Source organism: Grampus griseus (genome assembly GCF_964374135.1).
Source record: "Grampus griseus genome assembly, chromosome: 4".
NCBI lineage: Eukaryota > Metazoa > Chordata > Mammalia > Artiodactyla > Delphinidae > Grampus > Grampus griseus.
The window spans coordinates 138,648,598-138,667,956 of NC_138997.1; the positions used below are offsets into that span (position 1 = coordinate 138,648,598).

Below are 19,359 nucleotides of genomic sequence, written 5' to 3' on the forward strand. Positions count from 1 at the left end.
GATTATGTGATTTTCCTGTAAAAAGTCAAGTTTTTAGACAAATCATCAAAATAATTCAGTTTCCAAAGTTCTAGGTTAAAAATAGTTCATTCTGAAACATTATATAAATCATCATCAAATCACCTAATCATCAAAAGGATGATTTTTACCAATAACAAAAAGGAAAAGCAGTCATCCAGCTCCCCAAATTTACAAGTTCCTAGAATATTCTGCACTTATTTATAGGTTTTCATAACTACTTGTTCATTAATTACATTATTCCCTTTAATTGGATAGCTCTGAAAAAGCTCACATGAATTACTAGAAATAATCAACATTCGGAGTTCACGTTTCATAGCACGTTTGTGAACATCCAAGAGTCCGTTTTAAGTTGTATGTATGTTTTTATGAAATGAGTTACCTAAAATATAACTCTATTCTTTTATGCTTTCAGGTTACCAGACAATTTTATATTGGATGTAGAATATACAATAAAGTTATTTACATCTAATTTATGATAAAATCAAGTAAGTTTTACTGCCCAAGAGAATGATGGTAGTGAGAAAGCTAATTAGCCCTCACTGAATTCCTTCTTCAGGTCCACTTTTTTAACCATACAACCTTACATTTCATTCCTTATAAATATTTCAGAGTAGTTATGGCTACTTACTTTTCAGGATTTTCCACTTCTTCAGTAACAAAGTTGAGATAAAACCTAAAAAGACATCCATGAATTATAAACCATTAATATATTTTATGATCATCACCCAAAGTTTGAAATTTTAAATATTTAAAATCAAACTCAGAATCATAAAAACTTTATAAACAAATAACCTAAGATGAATATCTCCAGCACCCAAAGCTCCCACAATTCATTTTTCTATTAAGCAGTATTTATGGAGCTCTTTTTTATTTCTTAACTTTTTCATAGAGGTATGTATAGCACACAAACAGTAAAGTGAACAAATCTTAGTATACAATGATAAATTTTTACATATGTATACACCTATGTAACTGACAAAAGGATTTAAAGGTACAACATTTCTAGCACCCTGGAAGGTCCCCTCAAGGCCCTTTGCAATCATTATCATCTCCTCCACCCTCCTGTAAAGGCAACCACTATTCTGATTTCTACCACTATAGATTAGCTTTGTTCGTTTCATTACAATAGACTAATAACATTTGCTTGTATAACTATTATACAATATTTATTCTATTGTGTCTGGCTTTTTTGCTGGACTTTATGTGTGTGGGTCTCATCCATGTTGTTTGTAGTAATTCATCATTCTTTATTGTTGCTTTTCATTGTATGAATGTAACACTATACACTCTACCACTGATGGATATTTGAATCATTTCCAATTTATAGCTATTATGAATATAGATACCATAAATACGCTTGTATATGTTCTTTTGGGGACCATGCAATCATTTCTCTTGGGCATATACTCAGAATAGGGTCACTGGGTCAGAGTAGATACATGTTTATAGTCAAACTATTTTCCACCATTTTTGCATTCCTACCAGCAATGTATGAGATTATCACATGTCAGGCACTGGGGAAATAAAAGTAGAAAATCTGTAATCTTTCTTGTCAAGGAGCTCATAGTTCATAGAATGGTCCATAGAGTGGTGTGATACAGCACAGAAGGCAATGTTAGAGCATGCCCAGGTTACCATGGAAGCCAGGGGTGAGGTCTAAACCAGACTGGCAGGTCTTGGAAGGTTTCTGAGAGAAGGCATCACCCAAGCTGAGTCTTCAAAAATGCTTGAAGTTTAGCCCTGGTCAAGTGGCGTGAGGACATTCCAGGCAGAGTACAGCACATGAGCATGGGGGTGTGGGAAAGCGCTATATGCACAGGGGTGTGAGCAACAGCGTAGTACCCTGCAGCACAAAGCGTGCCCTGGGAGTGAGAACAGGATGTAGGTACAAGATGGCCTTTGGCTTCTGGGAATCCAGCTTTTAGTAGGCGTGATAAAAACTTGCAGGACAATAGAAGCATGATAATAGCATTTCTTAGTTTTAGGGGATTGGCTTCTGGATATGAACACAGAAGGCACATAGGAAATAAAAATGGGATAAAGGATAATAAATTCTCAATTTGCACTTTTTTTTTTTTTTTTTGGTGGTACGCGGGCCTCACTGATGCGGCCTCTCCCGTTGCAGAGCACAGGCTCCGGACGCGCAGGCTCAGCGGCCATGGCTCACGGGCCCAGCCACTCCGCGGCATGTGGGATCTTCCCAGACCGGGGCACGAACCCGCGTCCCCTGCATCGGCAAGCGGACTCTCAACCACTGCACCACCAGGGAAGCCCGCAATTTGCACTTTTTCCTTTCAACTCACTGTTTTCCACCCAAATAACCTCAAGTCGTAAGGCAACTATGCCTTATGCATGATAGCAACGGTGAAGTTGCTTTGCGTGCGTGTGTGTGTGTGTGTGTGTGTGTGTGTGTGTATTTAGGCAGCTAATTTTAGGCCCACTGTTAGTCATTACACTGTAAGTTGATAACTAAAGGGCAGAACACTTTGAGTATTTCCCCCAGATCCTGGACACTTTTGTCATCTCTTACATGACAAGAAGCATTGGAGGCACACAATATTTCACTTTCAAGTCCCATAGGATTACACATATTACCCTAAACTTATGGCCCTAGAGAAATTCAGATTCCTTTCCCTCACTTTATGACATTACTTATCCCATCCAGGCATGTCAATGACCTTGTATCCTTGACTTCTTTTTCTAATCTAAAGTGACTTCTCGAGACCATTTAAAGCCCTTAAAGTTCTCTTTCAAGGTTCCAAGATGTAAAATGGAGGCAACTCCTCAAATAAGCGCACAGAGATAACTGGATCATGAAGATGGGAGAACTAAGGGATCGCAATGAAGAGAACTAGACATACAAAGACCTTTCTACTTCTCCATTTCAGAGGCTTAGAAACTTTCCGCAAAGTAAAAAAGTCATATTTCCATTGTATTCCTCTATACTTTTATTATTCCTTAGAAGATAAAATAGCTATTATATAGGTCCACAGAAGCATGGTTCTACAGGGACAAATTCTCTATCATCTAAAACCAAGAGGCTGGAATATTAGCCCATCAGCCTTTAATATAATTAAGGTATCTCACACCTTAAAGCAAAGATGAGAAAAGCTGTCTTATTCCACCTTTATTCACAAATAGGCAGTTGATGTTCATGGTTGTAAAACAAAACAAAACAAAACAAAACACAAGACAACAGGCCCAAAATGGAGTCGCTTATGCTAAGCCTCGTGTCACCAAACCAAACTGTAATTCACTTAAAGTTTCAGACCTCCCAGAAATGGAATCTGAAACCAGTCGATTAGGAATTGCATTATCTAAGCATTCTGCCTGACAGACCCCTGCCATCCCCTAAATGAAAATAACTTTGTAATAACCAAGCTGTTTTATGGCTTAGTATAACTTCCTTGTTCTCACCGCCTTCTGCCTATAAAAGCCTTCTCTTCTGTACAGCTCCCTGGAGCTCCTTTCTGTCTGCAAGACGGGATGCTGTCAATTCATATCGATTTTTGCTCAAACTCTTAACATTTTAATATGCCTCAGTTTATCTTTTAATAAAGTTCAGGTGTCTCATACTGTAAGGACCATGTTCTAAGTAGAAATATTTGAATACCTGAGAGAAAACAGTAGCACCAAAGGTGATCTAAAAAGTCAGCAGAGCAGCCAAGTATATTTTTTAATGACTAGAAAGTAAGTTTCTAAAATTAGAGGTTGCAGTTACACCAGGAATGCAAGCAACAATCAATACTTATATCTGGCATATGCACTCTGAGGGATCTGATGTGTTTGCTATAAGCCCAAGGCAGTGGGAAGTACAGGAAGAAAATGAACAAAACAAAAAACCTAAAAAAAAAACCCACGCAAAAACCACACACACACTTAGAAATATTTCCAGGCTTCTCACTTCAAAAATAACCAGTTCCTTCTAAACAGTTGTTTTAGAACTGGTCTTTTTCCAACAATGTTAAGGCGAGAAAGGAAATATGAAAAAAGAACGAATTGCAAATATTTTGCCATAGAGAAAAGGAAAGGGCTTGGGACAGGGCGGGAGGTGGGAAGGAGAAAGCTTCTTATTTTGGTCCAAACATTCACTCCTGTGGGAAATACACCTTCACGCTCTCTAAGGCTCCAGCCATGCGTCCATAGCCCATCTCCTCAAGTCCTCTAGAGAATGTTCATAAGATCCATTGTTCCAGCTTTTCCGTGATCGTGTATAAAACGCACTGCAAAGCTGGCAATGCATTCTGATACCCAACCATGTGAATTATTTTGAAACGAAGCTTATTCTTTAGATTCGATTTGACACAACGCTACAAAATAATCCCAGCGGGTGCTTTAGAAAGACTAAATCCACTGAGGATAGGATTTAAAAGGGAGAAAAAAGACAGACCAAAAAACTATTTTCTATCACACAATTCAAAAAAAAAAAAAAAAATCCCACCAAGCAATAGTTAGCTTTGGATCAGGATATGGGACTGAAATTGATTGAGTTCCCCCGGGCCACCAGGGAGACTGGAGGACATATTTCTCTGAATGCAGACGTTGGCAATCATACAAAAGTTGTTCTGACCCAACTCTGTGGCCTGGCTGGGTTAATGATTTCTTTCCCCCTAATCATGTTTCCGTGAAGGAGTTTTCATCATTCTACAAAGGTCCAGCACTCCTCGTAAACCAACAGCCTGCTCTATTCAGGTCCGAGGTTTGGCTGGTCTTGTTCCTATTCAATGCACAGGGGGTGACTTAATAATGGAGCAGGGCCTCCCAGACAACAGGGGTCTTGCTGCGTTTACTTACACCCTGGGTGGTTAACTTCTGAGGACGACAGCTGCTTTTGTCTCCTTATTTGCAATGCGCCCTACACCCTCTTTTTTTTTTTTTTCTTTTTTTGCATCAAAGATTGTCAGGGCAGCAGCACAGGGAGTGGAGGCTCATTTCTGGTGCCCAATTTACAAGTCCACAACCCAGTCTTGTAATTCCATCATGAAAGACAAAAAAAGGTCAGAGAGGCAGGATCACACTTGGAAAGTGCCTGAACACCCCCTGCTTTGGGAACTCTTTTAGTCTCCATCTTGTTCCGTTTATATCCAGATATTAACTTTTTCCTCCGGCACTCCAAACCAACAGATTAGTTCTACCCACAGCTCCCTTTTTCTAAGACTGGTGGCCACAGGTTAACAAGCAGATGATTTCTACCTATCCACAAAGAAGCATGCAGGTAACAGAACAGCCTGTTGGAGACGTACAGTTACTTATCTGCCCCCTTACATTAACCATTGGTAACACGTAACAGTCCACTGAAAATCCCGGCCTTAATTTCCTACACTATGATTGAACCCTCTAGAATACAAGAAAACCAACAGTTTCCTGTTCTTTAACCTAGGATGTGGACATGAGGATTCGACGGGTAAAAGTATGACCAAAGGTTCATGTAAACCCCATTTACACCGTAAACAGAGTATTGAAATATATTTCTAGGCCCAAGATGGAGCCACTCAACCTCCAAACGCCAAGCCACCTCTGGGGTCTATAATTATTTCCTTGTTTCCTACTCATTTTCTATTTTTCTTTTCTTTGCTCCTTACTCTTCATCCTATAAAGGCTTCCCATCCTCCACCCCATTTTGCAGTTCTTTGGACTCGTTTACTGTCACCTAAATTGTCATTTTTAATCATTTTAACAAAAGTAACATTTGGGGTTCAGCATCAACAAAACTAAAGATTAAGATAATAAGATCATTCAAAATGAAAAGAGTCTTTATACTTGGAGAAATCTACCGGCCCTCAAAAGCTTACAGAAGTGGAGAAGATTTGCTCTCCATAAAGCAGGTAACCTGAATATTCAGCACTTAGAGTAGGGGAGTGAGTTGGATAGAAGAATACTGTTAAGATTCCGTGGGAACAGATGCATGGTACTCACAGGCTAAAGAAACTTCATTCAATAGAATTAATCAAATCTCCCTCGTGATGATCTCCACATTCCGCATTCCTGATTGAATACCGCCAAGCCCCCAACACTTGGCTCTAGCTGAAAGCTTTTGTCACCTCCCCCACTTGCTCTAGTGTCTCTTGGTGACCCTCCCAGGGCTTGGCTGGGGCCCCAGGGGTGCCAGAGCTGTGATCAGGCTGAATAGCCATAGAATAGATGATTCTGCTGCTAACCCTGCGAGCACAATTCCGTTCTATTTTTTGTTCAGCACCACGTTGTGCTTTGGACAAAAATAAAAAGACTTCAAAAATACTAAGAGTAATGCTTACACGCAATGGCTATCAAAATATTTCGAGAATACACAAACATTTACACTAGACATTTTAGAGCTACAATCTTCTAAGAACTTCAAACATTTTACTTCAAATACCATATTAAAATTTTTAGTTCCTGTACTCTCCTAATTCTCCTCTATAATTCAGTGAGATTAACAGGGTAAAAATATCTTTATATTCCATGCATTAGCTGGAAGGTAAGATCCTAAAAGCAAAAGAAACAAAAGGAAATTGTATTTGTATTTGAAATGAATTCACATAATTTTTGAGCTAGTGTAGTTCATTATTTTTAGACTCATAGAACATTCTCACAGCAACTGTACAACTATTAGCTCTATAAATAATAAAAAAGAAATATTGCTAGTAATTATTCCAAAACAATGAAATTTAATTGCATTACAATTATTTTGATGTTTAAGTAGTATTTTTCTACCTAATGGGATTTCTTGCAGTAGTCGCTTCAACTAAATCTTATTAGGTCAGTAAAATTTAATTAGGAAAAAAATCCCACTCCTGGCCATGATTATTGTTATTCAAGTTCCTGAACAAAGCAAGACATAAATACAAAGCTTTAATGCTTCAACCAGAATGGCATCACAGTTGGACAGGGATTTAAGGAAATGTACTTGTGGCACAGTGGTTTTATTCATCCTTCCTGCATTCTTTTTTTGTTTTTAAGTGTTGAGGAAATTTTAAGGAATTTGTAAGGTCCTTTAAAATGTAACAGATTATCTAGTACACCTGATTTCACTATCCCTTTTCTCCTCCCTGCCTTTAGAGTACCATTTTACCTCCTGGGAACATCTTATTTCTGTAACTGAATTATTTCCTTCTCATGGGAAGGTGGAGTAAATCAATTAATCACTATTGGGTACACCTCCGTAGCTTCTGCTGGGAGGCTTTCTGACAAAGTATCAATACTAATCTTTAATTTCTTGTGGCGCTCTTATGCCCTTACTGATCCATACTTATAAGTGATTTGTACTGGTTCTCAAGACCCAGCATTTGTTTCTTTTTTACCTTATCAGGTTAAACCTGGTAGTTGCCTTGACTGGAAACCTCAGTGATGTTTGTGTTAAGTTGTGTGCACGGTAATTGTCCTGGTGAAGGGAGCCACATCATCTTTCTCACTTCAGGTAAAGCATGTCACACTGGATTATCCCTGTTCACATTTGCCTAGCACCTTGCTTGGCACTTAAAGTACTTGAAGGAATTAATGAACCACCCAAATCACCTGTTGATAGCGATATCAACTTACCAGCCAGCGTATGCATACATTCCATAATAAAAGGCCAGTGGCAATCCCATAATACTTGCATCTCTTCCTGAAAAGGCATCTTTAAAGTGTTGTGTTTGCCCTACAATAAGAATAGAAAGATTTAGGACTTTTCAAAGAATTGGTTATTATTCATTCTTTAACCATAAACCTGAAGGTGGGGGTGGGGAGGGGGATTGGGAATGAACTATACAGTTTCAGACCTAGATTTCTTACTCTCTGCTCATTCCCAACTTTACTAATGCTGTATCCATTCTACAGAAGGAGTCCCAAAAGTATACTGATTGCCACTAACACTACCTCACATTTATTTTAATAAAATCATGGCAAAGAGGAAAATGGCATTTCAAAAACAATCTCTTTTTTAAGCATGCCTCTACTCGTAACAGAGTTTGACCAGGAAAGAAGACTAAAGGATAGTCTGTAAACTATAGTTTTTAGGAGTGTGATATAATTCTTAAAAATGATGGTAATATAACGTTTGGGAAGAAATATTCAAGGGTCTATCTTCAATGAGGAGGTATGAAACCCAAGAACCACCTTCTCAGATCATTTAACTTACTTTCTGCTTTCTCCCTATAGTTCATTAGATACCAACAGGGGTTGGAAAACCCTGTGGAACCAATCTGTTCCGCACCCCCAAGCTTCTTTTGTAAAGAAAGATTTATTGGAGCACACTTAGGTCCACTTATTTACCTATGACTGATACTATCAGTCTATGGCTAATTTCACTCTCCAGCGGAGCTGAGAGTTGTGGCAGAGACCAAATGGTGCACGAAGTGGAAAACATTTACTATCCGCCCATTTACGGAGAAAGTCTGCAGACCCTTTCCTAGAGAATGGCATGCTTTCCTTCTAGAAACAGAAAAGAAACTATACTGAACTCTAAAATAAATAGGTTTAAACAAATTTTTGCAGCAACATGTGAACTGAGCACTTTTATTTTTATTTTTATAAATTTATTTATTTATTTTTGGCTGCGTTGGGTCTTTGCTGCTGCGCGCGGGCCTTCTCTAGCTGTGGCCAGCGGGGGCTACTCTTCATTGCGGTGCATGGGCTTCTCATTGTGGTGGCTTCTCTTGTTGTGGAGCATGGACTCTAGGTGCACGGTCTTCAGTAGCTGTGGCACGCAGGCTCAGTAGTTGTGGCGCACGGGCTTAGGTGCTCCACAGCATATGGGATCTTCCCAGAGCAGGGCTCGAACCCATGTCCCCTGCATTGGTGGCGGATTCTTAACCACTGCGCCACCAGGGAAGTCCTGGACTGAGCACTTTTATGCATAACAGTTTTCTCTACTTTGTAGAGACTTTTCCTGTATATCTTTTGGATAATTAAAAAATAGAAATTCAGATTTACTTTAGTCAATCAGTATTCAAAGTTAGGCATGAAAAGTCTCTATTTCCCAAAGAAAACAGCAAATGAGATGATCTAAATGGGAAATGTGACTTGTTTCAAAACTGGCCTTCCCGTAAGAAAATAAAAGGCGGATGAGAGGTAGATGATATACATAAGACCCTTTTTCTCTTCACTCAAATCTCAGTTTTTGCCTGCATTGTACAGACAACAACACATGTATCAATATAACGTGCAAGTTTTGAGACCCAAAATGGAGAATATTGAGTTATCCACTAAATGACTTTCCCCTCAAAGCATCCAATTCCTAAATATAGTTCATTTTTTAAAATGCTACTGTCAATTCAGAAATACCTATTTTACAAAAACATCTCTTATCCTCATAGAAGGAAAATATAAATACTGGAAACCCTGTAAAAACATCTGTTGCCTATTGCCTTACCATGATCTGTAGTCTACTTGGCCTTAAGGGACAATATTCCTAAGAGTGCAGCACTGAATAATCAATAAAAGATATCAAATTTTTTTTTTTTTTTTTTTTTTTGCCGTACGCGGGCCTCTCACTGTTGTGGCCTCTCTCATTGCGGAGCACAGGCTCCGGACACGGAGGCTCAGCAGCCATGGCTCACGGGTCCAGCCGCTCCGCGGCATGTGGGATCTTCCCGGACCGGGGCAGGAACCCGTGTCCCCTGCTTTGGCAGGTGGACTCTCAACCACTGCGCCACCAGGGAAACCCAAAAGATATCAAACTTTGCAAAGACTGAATCCCAAGCACAGATCCTGAAAAGGGCCATTTTGAGAGTATTACGAAAGAGAGGTGTTTCTAAGTTTAAGGAATATTTCGGCTGCATAACAGAGGTCTCACAAAGATGAAAGTTATTATATTCAAAGGAAAGTTTAACACATCCTCATAAGAGAATACAGAACATACAGCTAGTTTCTGGATCTCATTAGATTAGAATAAATGCACAATCTGTATAAGTAAAATTTCTCTCTTCTTGAAGTTTCATATTAATGTGAGAAATATGTGATAAGTTAGAGACAAAGAGAATCACTGTTTTATAATAATAGAGTAAATAAACCTGCTAAGAATACTCTCCAAAATATTTAATTTACTTTAAATGTAGTAAAATTCTCAGGTCACTTCTCTGTTAAGCGAGATATAAGGAAACATGGTCACATTAAGCACTGATATTGAAACTGAGCAGGACCCTGTGGGGCCTTCCCCATGTCCCCTGCCTCTTGTTTGTAGAAAACCTTTAACCTTCTAGGCCTTCCCTGAGTTCCAAAGAGCAATTTTAATCAGAGAAGTGAGAAAATGCAGAAACAAAGGAAAGCAGTCAAACAAGACAAAACAAAATAGTAATAGTTTAGCCGTAAAACAAACTCAAGGTCTTTTAGTTACTCCTCAAGGGCTATAGATAACATCCTGAGTCACACCCTTGAGTTCTTTTCCAGATACTAAAATCCCCACCAGGTGGAAGAAGCTAACTGCATGATCACCGCAGTCTTGTGGCCCCAAACTGGCTGCAACCTGAGGATCGATAATGCTGACCTCTGTGACCTTACCTGTTACCTCCTCATCAACCAATCAGAGAATGGTGCATGAGCTGATCATGAACACTGTGACCCTCTCCCCCACACTGTCTTTAAAAAGCCTTTCCTGAAAGCCATCCAGAGGTTCAGGTCTTTTGAGTATGAGCTGCCCATTCTCCTTGCTTGGCCCTGCAATAAACACTGTACTTTCCTTCACCACAACTTGGTGTCAGTAGATTGGCTTTTCTGTGCATCGGGCAAGCAGACCTAAGTTTGGTTCAGCAACAATACCGTAAGTATTAAAGGATCATTCTGTTGTAATGTCAAAAAACAAATCTAAACAATCTATCATGACTTTTGCTCTCAAGGAATTTGCAATACACTACCACTTGGGCAACGTCACCTCACACACATATATAAATAAGTGGTAAAAACTGACTACAGTCTTACATTACATCAAAAAGAAAAAAGAAATGAAAAAAAATCTTTGTTTTAAAGGATAGTATATCATCTTTTGGAACCTAAACTAGAACAAAAGAAGGGTCCATGACCCAGAGTTTCTGCACTTTCCAAAAATGGAAGAAATTCCTTACAGAAGTCTAAAGAGTTAGCCCAGAAAAGGAGAGCAGCAGCAAAACAGATTATTTTCCCTACATTTCTGACGGGTCAGATAAAATATGGGCAGGCCAGCTCTGTGGAGGCCAAGGTGAATTAGAAGAGTGAGCCCACGTCTTCCCTTCAGTGTAAGCTATAGTGTTAAACATCTTCATTGTGTTTACGTTGGCTGATGTTGCTGGATTTGATGCAAACATTCAGCCAGGAGAGCTCTAAGCTCTCCCACAAGGCTTATTAAATGGACAGCAGCAGCTCCCTTTCCCCAGCTACAGAATGACGAACCGTTCCACTTTTATTACTGTTTAATGCCTCTACAATCAGCAATGATTTTTTTGCTTAATTTTGGCATTTCCTTTTGTCTTGTGTAATTCTTTTCTTGCCACTTCATTAAATTTCTCTATAAATTCCGTTTCTTGGAACAGACAATATCAATGTAAACATTAAATACTTAACATGCCCAAGTTATACGTCAGTCCTTTACAATTTCATCTCACTTTCTTACTTATTTCCTACCATTGTGTCCATTGTTAGTTAAATAACTCACCTGGACCTCCTTCTCATCCAACAACTTCCCCTGAATCAAGCAACTACCTGTGCCTTCTTACCTAGAACAACTGAAACTCGAAATGACATCACCCTCAACCATCTCATCTTTGCTTGTTTAATAGTCAAGTCTATAAGGCAAATACTCCCAGAAAATGGTGTTACATCTCCCCAGAAATGCCGATTTTACATTAAAAATAATGTAACAATAAAACTTACATTTTTACAGCTATCTTTACTGTCAGATAATATTTGTCTTTTTGCGAACGCTATTCCCATATCTGACTCTCCTTCTGTCAAGAATCTATTCTCAAGGTAAAAGGAATAATAACCGTAAAAGAATTACTCATTATTTTTCATTATTTTCCAGATAGCTTTTTCTCTCTAATCTTTAACACTGTGGTTGGACTACTTTAAAGTAAAAATAAGAAGACATATTTATCTGTAGTTAAAACTAATGGCTTATTTTTCTTTCCCCCTTTGTGTTTTCGCTACAAATAGTTTAGACCAAGAGAAAATTCACTGATGCCTTATTTTGTTGCTTGGCTCAGTCTTAATCCTCTTGTTGCCATTCAGCTGTAAATACCAACTCAGCCCCCAACGTTGCAGGCTTTCAAATCAATTAGGTGACGGTACAGAGCGTAAGTTCCATGAGCAGAGAGTCTAATTAAGGGATTCTGCTAGCACAAGTGAAAGTTAGTGTTAGAAGAGACCAAAAGCAGAAACGTATTTTAAAAAGCATTTACTTTTCAGTCCCTACCTTTAATTAGCTGCATCACTCCAGGGACTATAATTATCAGAATTGCTGTGAGCTTGCAAAAGGTTAGGAAAATCTGGATCCGGGCGCTCCAGCTGACACTCATGCTATTTAGGACCATCACCACAGCTGCAAACAAATAGATGAAGTTAGAAAAGGTGAATCATCATTGGTATGAAGAAGTCTTAGGTTGTGGCTCTTCAAAGTGCCATCCATGAACCAGCAGCGTTGCCATTACCTGGAAGCAGTTGAGAAATGCTTAATCTCAGGTACCACACCAGACCTAAGGGCTACAAATCTATCTCAGCAAGATCTCTAGGTGATTTTTATGCACACTGAAGTTTCAGAGGCTTGGATGAAACCTGTGAACAGTAAGAAGTTCTCTCTTGTTCTTTGTATATGTCAGTAAGAGTGGACAAATACTGTAGCGCCCTAATAACCATATAAAAATACCTTCTAAGCAAATCCCGAAGTCATCACATGCAATGAGATTGTTGAATGCAATGAGATTGTTGAAGTCATCACATGCAATGAGTCATCACATGCAATGAGATCTTCAGCTTGATACAGCAGGCAACTCTTTCCTCGTTCAATGATTGACTTTGTGCATAGCCACCCGCCAGCTGGGCATCACACTCAAGAAGGGGCAATGTGTGAGCTGGGACATGATTCTTCACCGTCAGGACTAGCTGTAGACAGCATTTTTTGCGTTTCCTTTCCATTTTCCAATCAGCACAGTCAGGAGTGACTTTCAACCTACCCTAAATGTATAGGCTTCCCAGATACGTTTTGGAACTTGAAAAAATGTTACAAGGGATGAATCCAAAAGAGTTCCCAGAGGCACAGTGGGTCTGAAGCCAGCAGAATTTCCCTTTCTTGGTGATACTGTCCAGTGTCCCGAGTAGTATTCAACCATTCACTCTCCCCGCACTGTGGACCATGAGAACCTTGAGGGCAGAAGAAGCATTATTCATCTCTGTCTTGCTAGTATCCAGCTGCATCCCTGGCCCAGGAAGATCGTCAACATGGTTTTGTTGAATCAATGAATGAGCTGGATCCTCAGTTTTAAAAAACCAACTTCAGCCAAAGAGGAATGAAATGAATGGCGATATTCTCAAACCGTGCCTCCTATACTCTGCTGGAGTGACTTATTCTAGACAGTGGATTTCAACTTTACGCTCTTTCTAAAACCTTATGCTTAGTGTTAACTTTCTTCCTCCCCCACTGCCCCAAAAGCTACTTCATACCTGATATTTGTAGTTATTATCTATAAGCTTTATTTTTAAAAAGGTGTGTTCTCCCTAAACAAATAACAAAAATGTATGAAAATACTTCTTGGAGGATAAAACCAAACACAGAATTCTTACAGTTCAGGTTGCAACAGGAAGCTTTCCATATGTACAATAATGAGTCATCTTCATAGTTCCAATTGCCTGATACAATCATTAGCTCATTTCAGAATTTAAGAATTGGAGCAAATGTATCAACACAATGTATAATAGCAAAATTTTTACAATAACCTAGCCCCCAAAGGAAGGCTAATTAAGGTATACCTTTTTAAGGGTTTACTATGCAGCCATGTAAAATCATGATGCAGTTAAATATTTATTCCACGAAAGATTGTTCATGACGTTTTACTGACCAATACAGCAAATTACAGAGAGATGGGTAGATGATAAATTGTTAGGTAGATAGAAAGACAGATAAAGACACAGAGAGAAAGGAACGGAAAAATTCTGAATGAGTGTTTACTAAAACATTAACAGAAGGTACCTACAGATGATAGAATATTGAATAATTTTCAAGTTTAAAAATTTATTTTTCTGCATGATTTAAAATAATTTTTATAATGAACATGAAGTATTAAGTAAAAACTCAATAAAAGCAATTTTCATTTTTGAAAACAACTCAAAGATGGGAAGAATAAGGGACCATGAAAATTTAGATAGGAGGTTACTAATGAAGAAATATTTCAAAGGAATAATGATGAGAATGATTAGAAAGGCTGGAGCCCTGAATAAGCTACAGGGGAAGCTAAGAGAAATATTTCATCTGTGTTTGAAGCTGGAAACATGAAGAAATAGACAGGTCTATTGTTAATCACCAAGTGCATTATTTTATCAGTGAAAAGATAAAAAATAATTATTTTTCTCTCCCCTATACAAAGCACTTATATACTGAAAATAATTTAATGCAACTCTGTGTTCATCTCCATCACCCAGTGATTCTTTTCCTTTTTCTATGTAAATTACTCTGTGATAAATGAGTCATGATAAGAAAGGGATTATTTTTTTAGTTAAGGAGATTCAGCACTGATCTGAAGATAATTGGGTGCATGTTCCCACCAACAACAAAAGAGCACTGTTTTCTTTTAACTAGAGCTCCTAAAACCCCAAAGTATTTTTGAGAGTATTTTTGAGAGTACTCCACAATAGAAAACAGCTGTTGTAAGGAGAGGAGGGGAGAAAAACGAGGAAGGAGAAAAAGGAATAGAGGGCGGGAGGGCAGGAAGGAAGAAAAAGAAGAAAGGGAGGGAGGGAGGAAGGGGGAGGGAAAAGAGAAAGGCATTCTCGTATTTAGAACCTCTATATATTTGCAAAGAGGAAAGAAGGTTTGTTACGTTCATAAACAGCGTAGGCATTACATTCCATGCCTATTGAAATAGAAAAAAAATGAGTTTTGGGAATTTTATATTTTGTAAAGTTTTCTTAGAAAAATGGAGGACAAAATCAAACAAATATTATGAATGGATAATCTCACCTTGCTTTCCTCTCAGACAGCTGAAATAAAAATTCTGGTTAAGCCTGATTTCTCTCAAAGGTTTCTCAAAACCCTGCTTTATCTGAGCATCCAGACATTGCCCTCATTATTCCATCCGCCAAATTCCAGCTGAGATGTACCTCTATGACCCTGAAGGGATACAGCTTAACAAGTAACAAGGTAGCCAGTACGGAGGCACTGTGAAGGTCCTGAAGGGCTAGAACTGCTGTCTCATCATGTGTCTTTCCAGAGAAATTTAAGTCTATGTATATTGCTTATCCAACAATCCTGAAAAGGGATTTGGGATTCACTAAATGCAAGTTTTCAGAGCTTCTGGAACAACATCTACAATACTTTGGTTTTTATACACTATCTATCCACATTGTAATCATCAAAGAAATGTGAGCAAGCGTTCAGCCTAGCTTTACTTCCTTTGAGTAATGATGGCTAACTTCATGCATTAAGAATTACCTGTATCAATTTGGGCTTATTATTATTGCTTACCTTAAATGTTACCAAAATGAAAACGGAGGAACATACAGTTTTTATTTACTTATTAATGATGCCGTTTCCTAAGAACTGAAATGCAGCAACAAGGAGTGTTGAAAACTGGTACCATGATTTAAGGACTGGTAAGTATTTCTTTCTGCACTTCCGTCATTCAAGTCTGTCTTTTATTTTGCAGAGTGAGATGACCGAGCCTGGATATATTGGGTTCTCTCCCAGGTTCAGGTTCTCCCTGGCTTCTGGCTTCTGAATGCTCTGTGCTAAACTGGTAAAATATATGGATGGTATATGGACGCGACATGGTGAGCTAAGGTGAAATTGTTCCACTGTTCTTTGTAGCAGCTGCCTGGGTCGCCTCTGTCTCTTTGCATTCATTTCCTGGATACATTAATTTCAGATAGGCTTTTAGCAATAAACAACCTTTATAAAGCAGAGAGACTATATCTAGGATCTCACTATTGGGAATAAAAATGGTAAGCCTTAAATAAATATATAGTATTGTTATATGACAGACATTGCGCAAGGACCTTACGTGGATAATGTTATTTAATCTTATCTCTATGACGTGGTTACCATCACTGGTGTTATTTTTCTGATGAGCAGGTGAGAATCCAGATATTACTTAACTTGCCCATGTTCACGAAGGTAAGGTGCAAAGATAGGACTGAAGCCAAGTAAGCTGACCCCAGAGTCCACACTTTTACCAGTCGTTCACAGGTAACAATGCGGAAGTAGCTCAGAAGACACATACGATCTCACTACTATACCTAGTTCTTCCAAACTCCCGGTGACGCTTCCTCTCTGCTATGGTTCATGTTTATCTTGGCTGGGATTTCAGGACACTTTGATTCCACCTTTTATTTCTCATCCTCCTGAAGGGTACGGCTGCTGTTCTGCGGTCCTTGTATATTTCAACACGACATGTATTTCCCTAAGAATTGCTTGTCATGGTATCTAGTTATGGTAGAAAAGGAGCAGGGATAGTCCAGTTTCAGATTTATAGAGAGTCACTCCATGTACAATGTCTGAGAAGCTAGCACAGAACTGGGCCTAGAGTTTCTTTCATGTAATTTAATGATGCCAGGAAAGGACAGTTCTAGAAAAGAAAGTACAGTACTGCATTTGTAGAAATGGCTATTCCTTTTTCCCACATCGCCATCATTAGTGTTACTTTGTTTCCTTCCCCCAATTACTCCCACAGGTTATGGGAAGAAGGTAGGGCTCTTTACTCACCTACGTAAACTAAACTAGTAAGAAAATTGAGATGGAGAGACAGGCTGTTAGGGATGCATCTGAGACTAGATCCCACATTTTATTTTATTTTATTTTATTATTTTGCGGTACGCGGGCCTCTCACTGTTGTGGCCTCTTCCGTTGCGGAGCACAGGCTCCGGATGCGCAGGCTCAGCGGCCATGGCTCACGGGCCCAGCCGCTCCACGGCATGTGGGATCTTCCCGGACCGGGGCACGAACCCGTGTCCCCTGCATCGGCAGGCGGACTCTCAACCACTGCGCCACCAGGGAAGCCCTAGATCCCACATTTTAAGGAAAGTATTTTTATTATAATATTCTGCCATTCGAGTGTATACTTAAACAGGGTCTAGTTTCAGGAGTGCAGAACCAAAAAACTAAATATCATTTCAAGTATTGAACGTACTTCAATGTTTATTGAAGCTACAAGGAGAGTGAAAATTCATGAGGGAGTAATGTCAGTATTGGGCTAGAGGAGAGAAGACAAACGTGAATATGTAAGATTTCCCCGTTCAACTTCCATGTGCCTGATACGTTTACCAGAATGGACAAGATTTGGGGTAAGCAAAAACTTCTCATTTTTATTAATTTGACAGAAACGAGGTAGAGTACTTTTAAAAGGGTAGGGGGTGAATTAGTATTCAGTAACGCCCCCCTACCACCCCACTCTCATTTCTCAAGTGGTTGGTTAAGGCACTCTGCTAAGTCTTAAAAATCTGACTAACTTCGCCCTTCCACAGCCATTCAAGATAGATGATCTTTTCACAGGTGTTTTACCAATAAATAAAAACAATGCTTAAAGAGGTTTAATATTTAGCCCTAAATCACATAACTAAGAAATTATGACACTAACTTTCAATTCCAGGTCGTTTGCCTCCAGAGCCTGAGTTATCACCACTACGCTAAGATGGTTCAAAAATTCAAAAATTCAAAAATTCATGGTGTTACATCGGAGCAAACTATTTACCTCCATCTTCCTGCTGCCTGAGAGACCTGAAGATGTGTAATCCTCCAAGTTTAACACACAGGCATTCCATTGGCTTCTCTACTAGAGAAAATTCTTAGACCTCTTCTCATAAAAATCAGTTGTCAATAAATATTTACTGAGCGCAAACGACATGCTAGGTGCTATGGGAAGGGCTGGAAACACAGCAGTGAGTAAGCCCCTGGTCTCATGGAATTTGATGAGATGTTTTCCCACAAGAGTATAAAGAGCTACCATTTGTAACTTCATTCTTAAAAAATTTCTGGCATTCTCCAAAACACTTTATATACATTGTCTCTTTTACTATCGTTTCATCTTCACAAGACACCTGATGAGACTGGGCACGATTTAAAGGTAAGAACACAGAGGTGCAGGAAGTTGAAGTGATGTGTCCCCAAGTCTCACATCGGTAGTATGTTATCAAGGGCAAGGTGAATCAAGAACACCATTACCTTTCCAGAACTCAGAAATGTCTAATTCGAGTATTTTTCTTTGCTTCCCTTCAAAGATTTCGCCGAACAATTATTTGTGTAGGTTCCATGAATGAAGGGGGAGAATCCAGGATGAACCTACTTAGTTCAGAAATACATGTACCCAGCACTAGGGATATTTTAAGTGCAATTCCTAACTCTTTCCTGCTAACTGACCACTCACCCCTCTACTGTCAAATGTTCATGTCTCTCTTCATTGTTCTATTGAAATACTTCAGTCATGTACAACTACAAATTCTTTCATGGGTATGCAGTTCAATTATTCCTGGGGAGCTCTCTATCTCCAAGTAGGTCAAACTTCATCAAGTGGGATCACATTGATTCTGAAAACAGTGATTCAGTTAGTATCTACAAGTAAGTGATCATCTCCCATTATATTTAAGAGTTTGGAATGTCGACTCTTATAACAGGAAGTTAGAGTCATATTGGGCTTCATATCACTTACATCATTTTGGTCATGTTCCTCTTTTTTAATTTCCTTTTTTAAAGAGAGTTCTAATATCTGTGCCCATTGGTGAAAATGAACAACTTCCTAATTTAAAGACAATAAAGAAGACTCCTAGTTGAGGAACATTACTAATAATCAAATACTGGAGGAAGACTCTTGTGACCATCGATGGACAGCTAAAATCCTAACACTGAGAGTGACAGCTGCCAACACTAGAAAATGCATGAACACTACACACACCCAACACACAAACACCATTCCATGAGGCTAAGTGCATTCTAATTCAACACGTTATCGGTGAGGAAGGATATTTTCCAATACAGAATCCATTTAAAAATTGGGTTTTCATTTGTAAACGTCTCTTTTTATGTACAATCCAGTTACTATTTTACTAACAAAGTGGTTTTGCTTGCCTATTTTAAAAGCTTAGCCGTCAGAGCTACTGACCCGGTGCAAAACCGGCATGTAATGTCATATCAGGTATCACTCCACCTCCTTATTCTTTTCTTTGTTTTCCAAACACAAACTTGGCACTGAACTGTAAGCAAAAAGAACA

The 19,359-nt window shown here is 38.9% G+C and overlaps 1 protein-coding gene across 1 annotated transcript in view; it reads right to left on the minus strand.

Annotated features, from left to right (window-relative positions):
- SLC7A11 (solute carrier family 7 member 11) overlaps positions 1-19,359 on the minus strand; it is a gene marked incomplete at both ends in the record, with an annotated part of 86,371 nt that overhangs the window by 58,512 nt on the left and 8,500 nt on the right. The window contains 3 exons of the mRNA XM_082653193.1: positions 650-694; positions 7,540-7,639; positions 12,365-12,490. Coding sequence (XP_082509319.1) covers positions 650-694; positions 7,540-7,639; positions 12,365-12,490 — 271 coding nt within the window. The remainder of the gene's footprint in view (positions 1-649; positions 695-7,539; positions 7,640-12,364; positions 12,491-19,359) is intronic.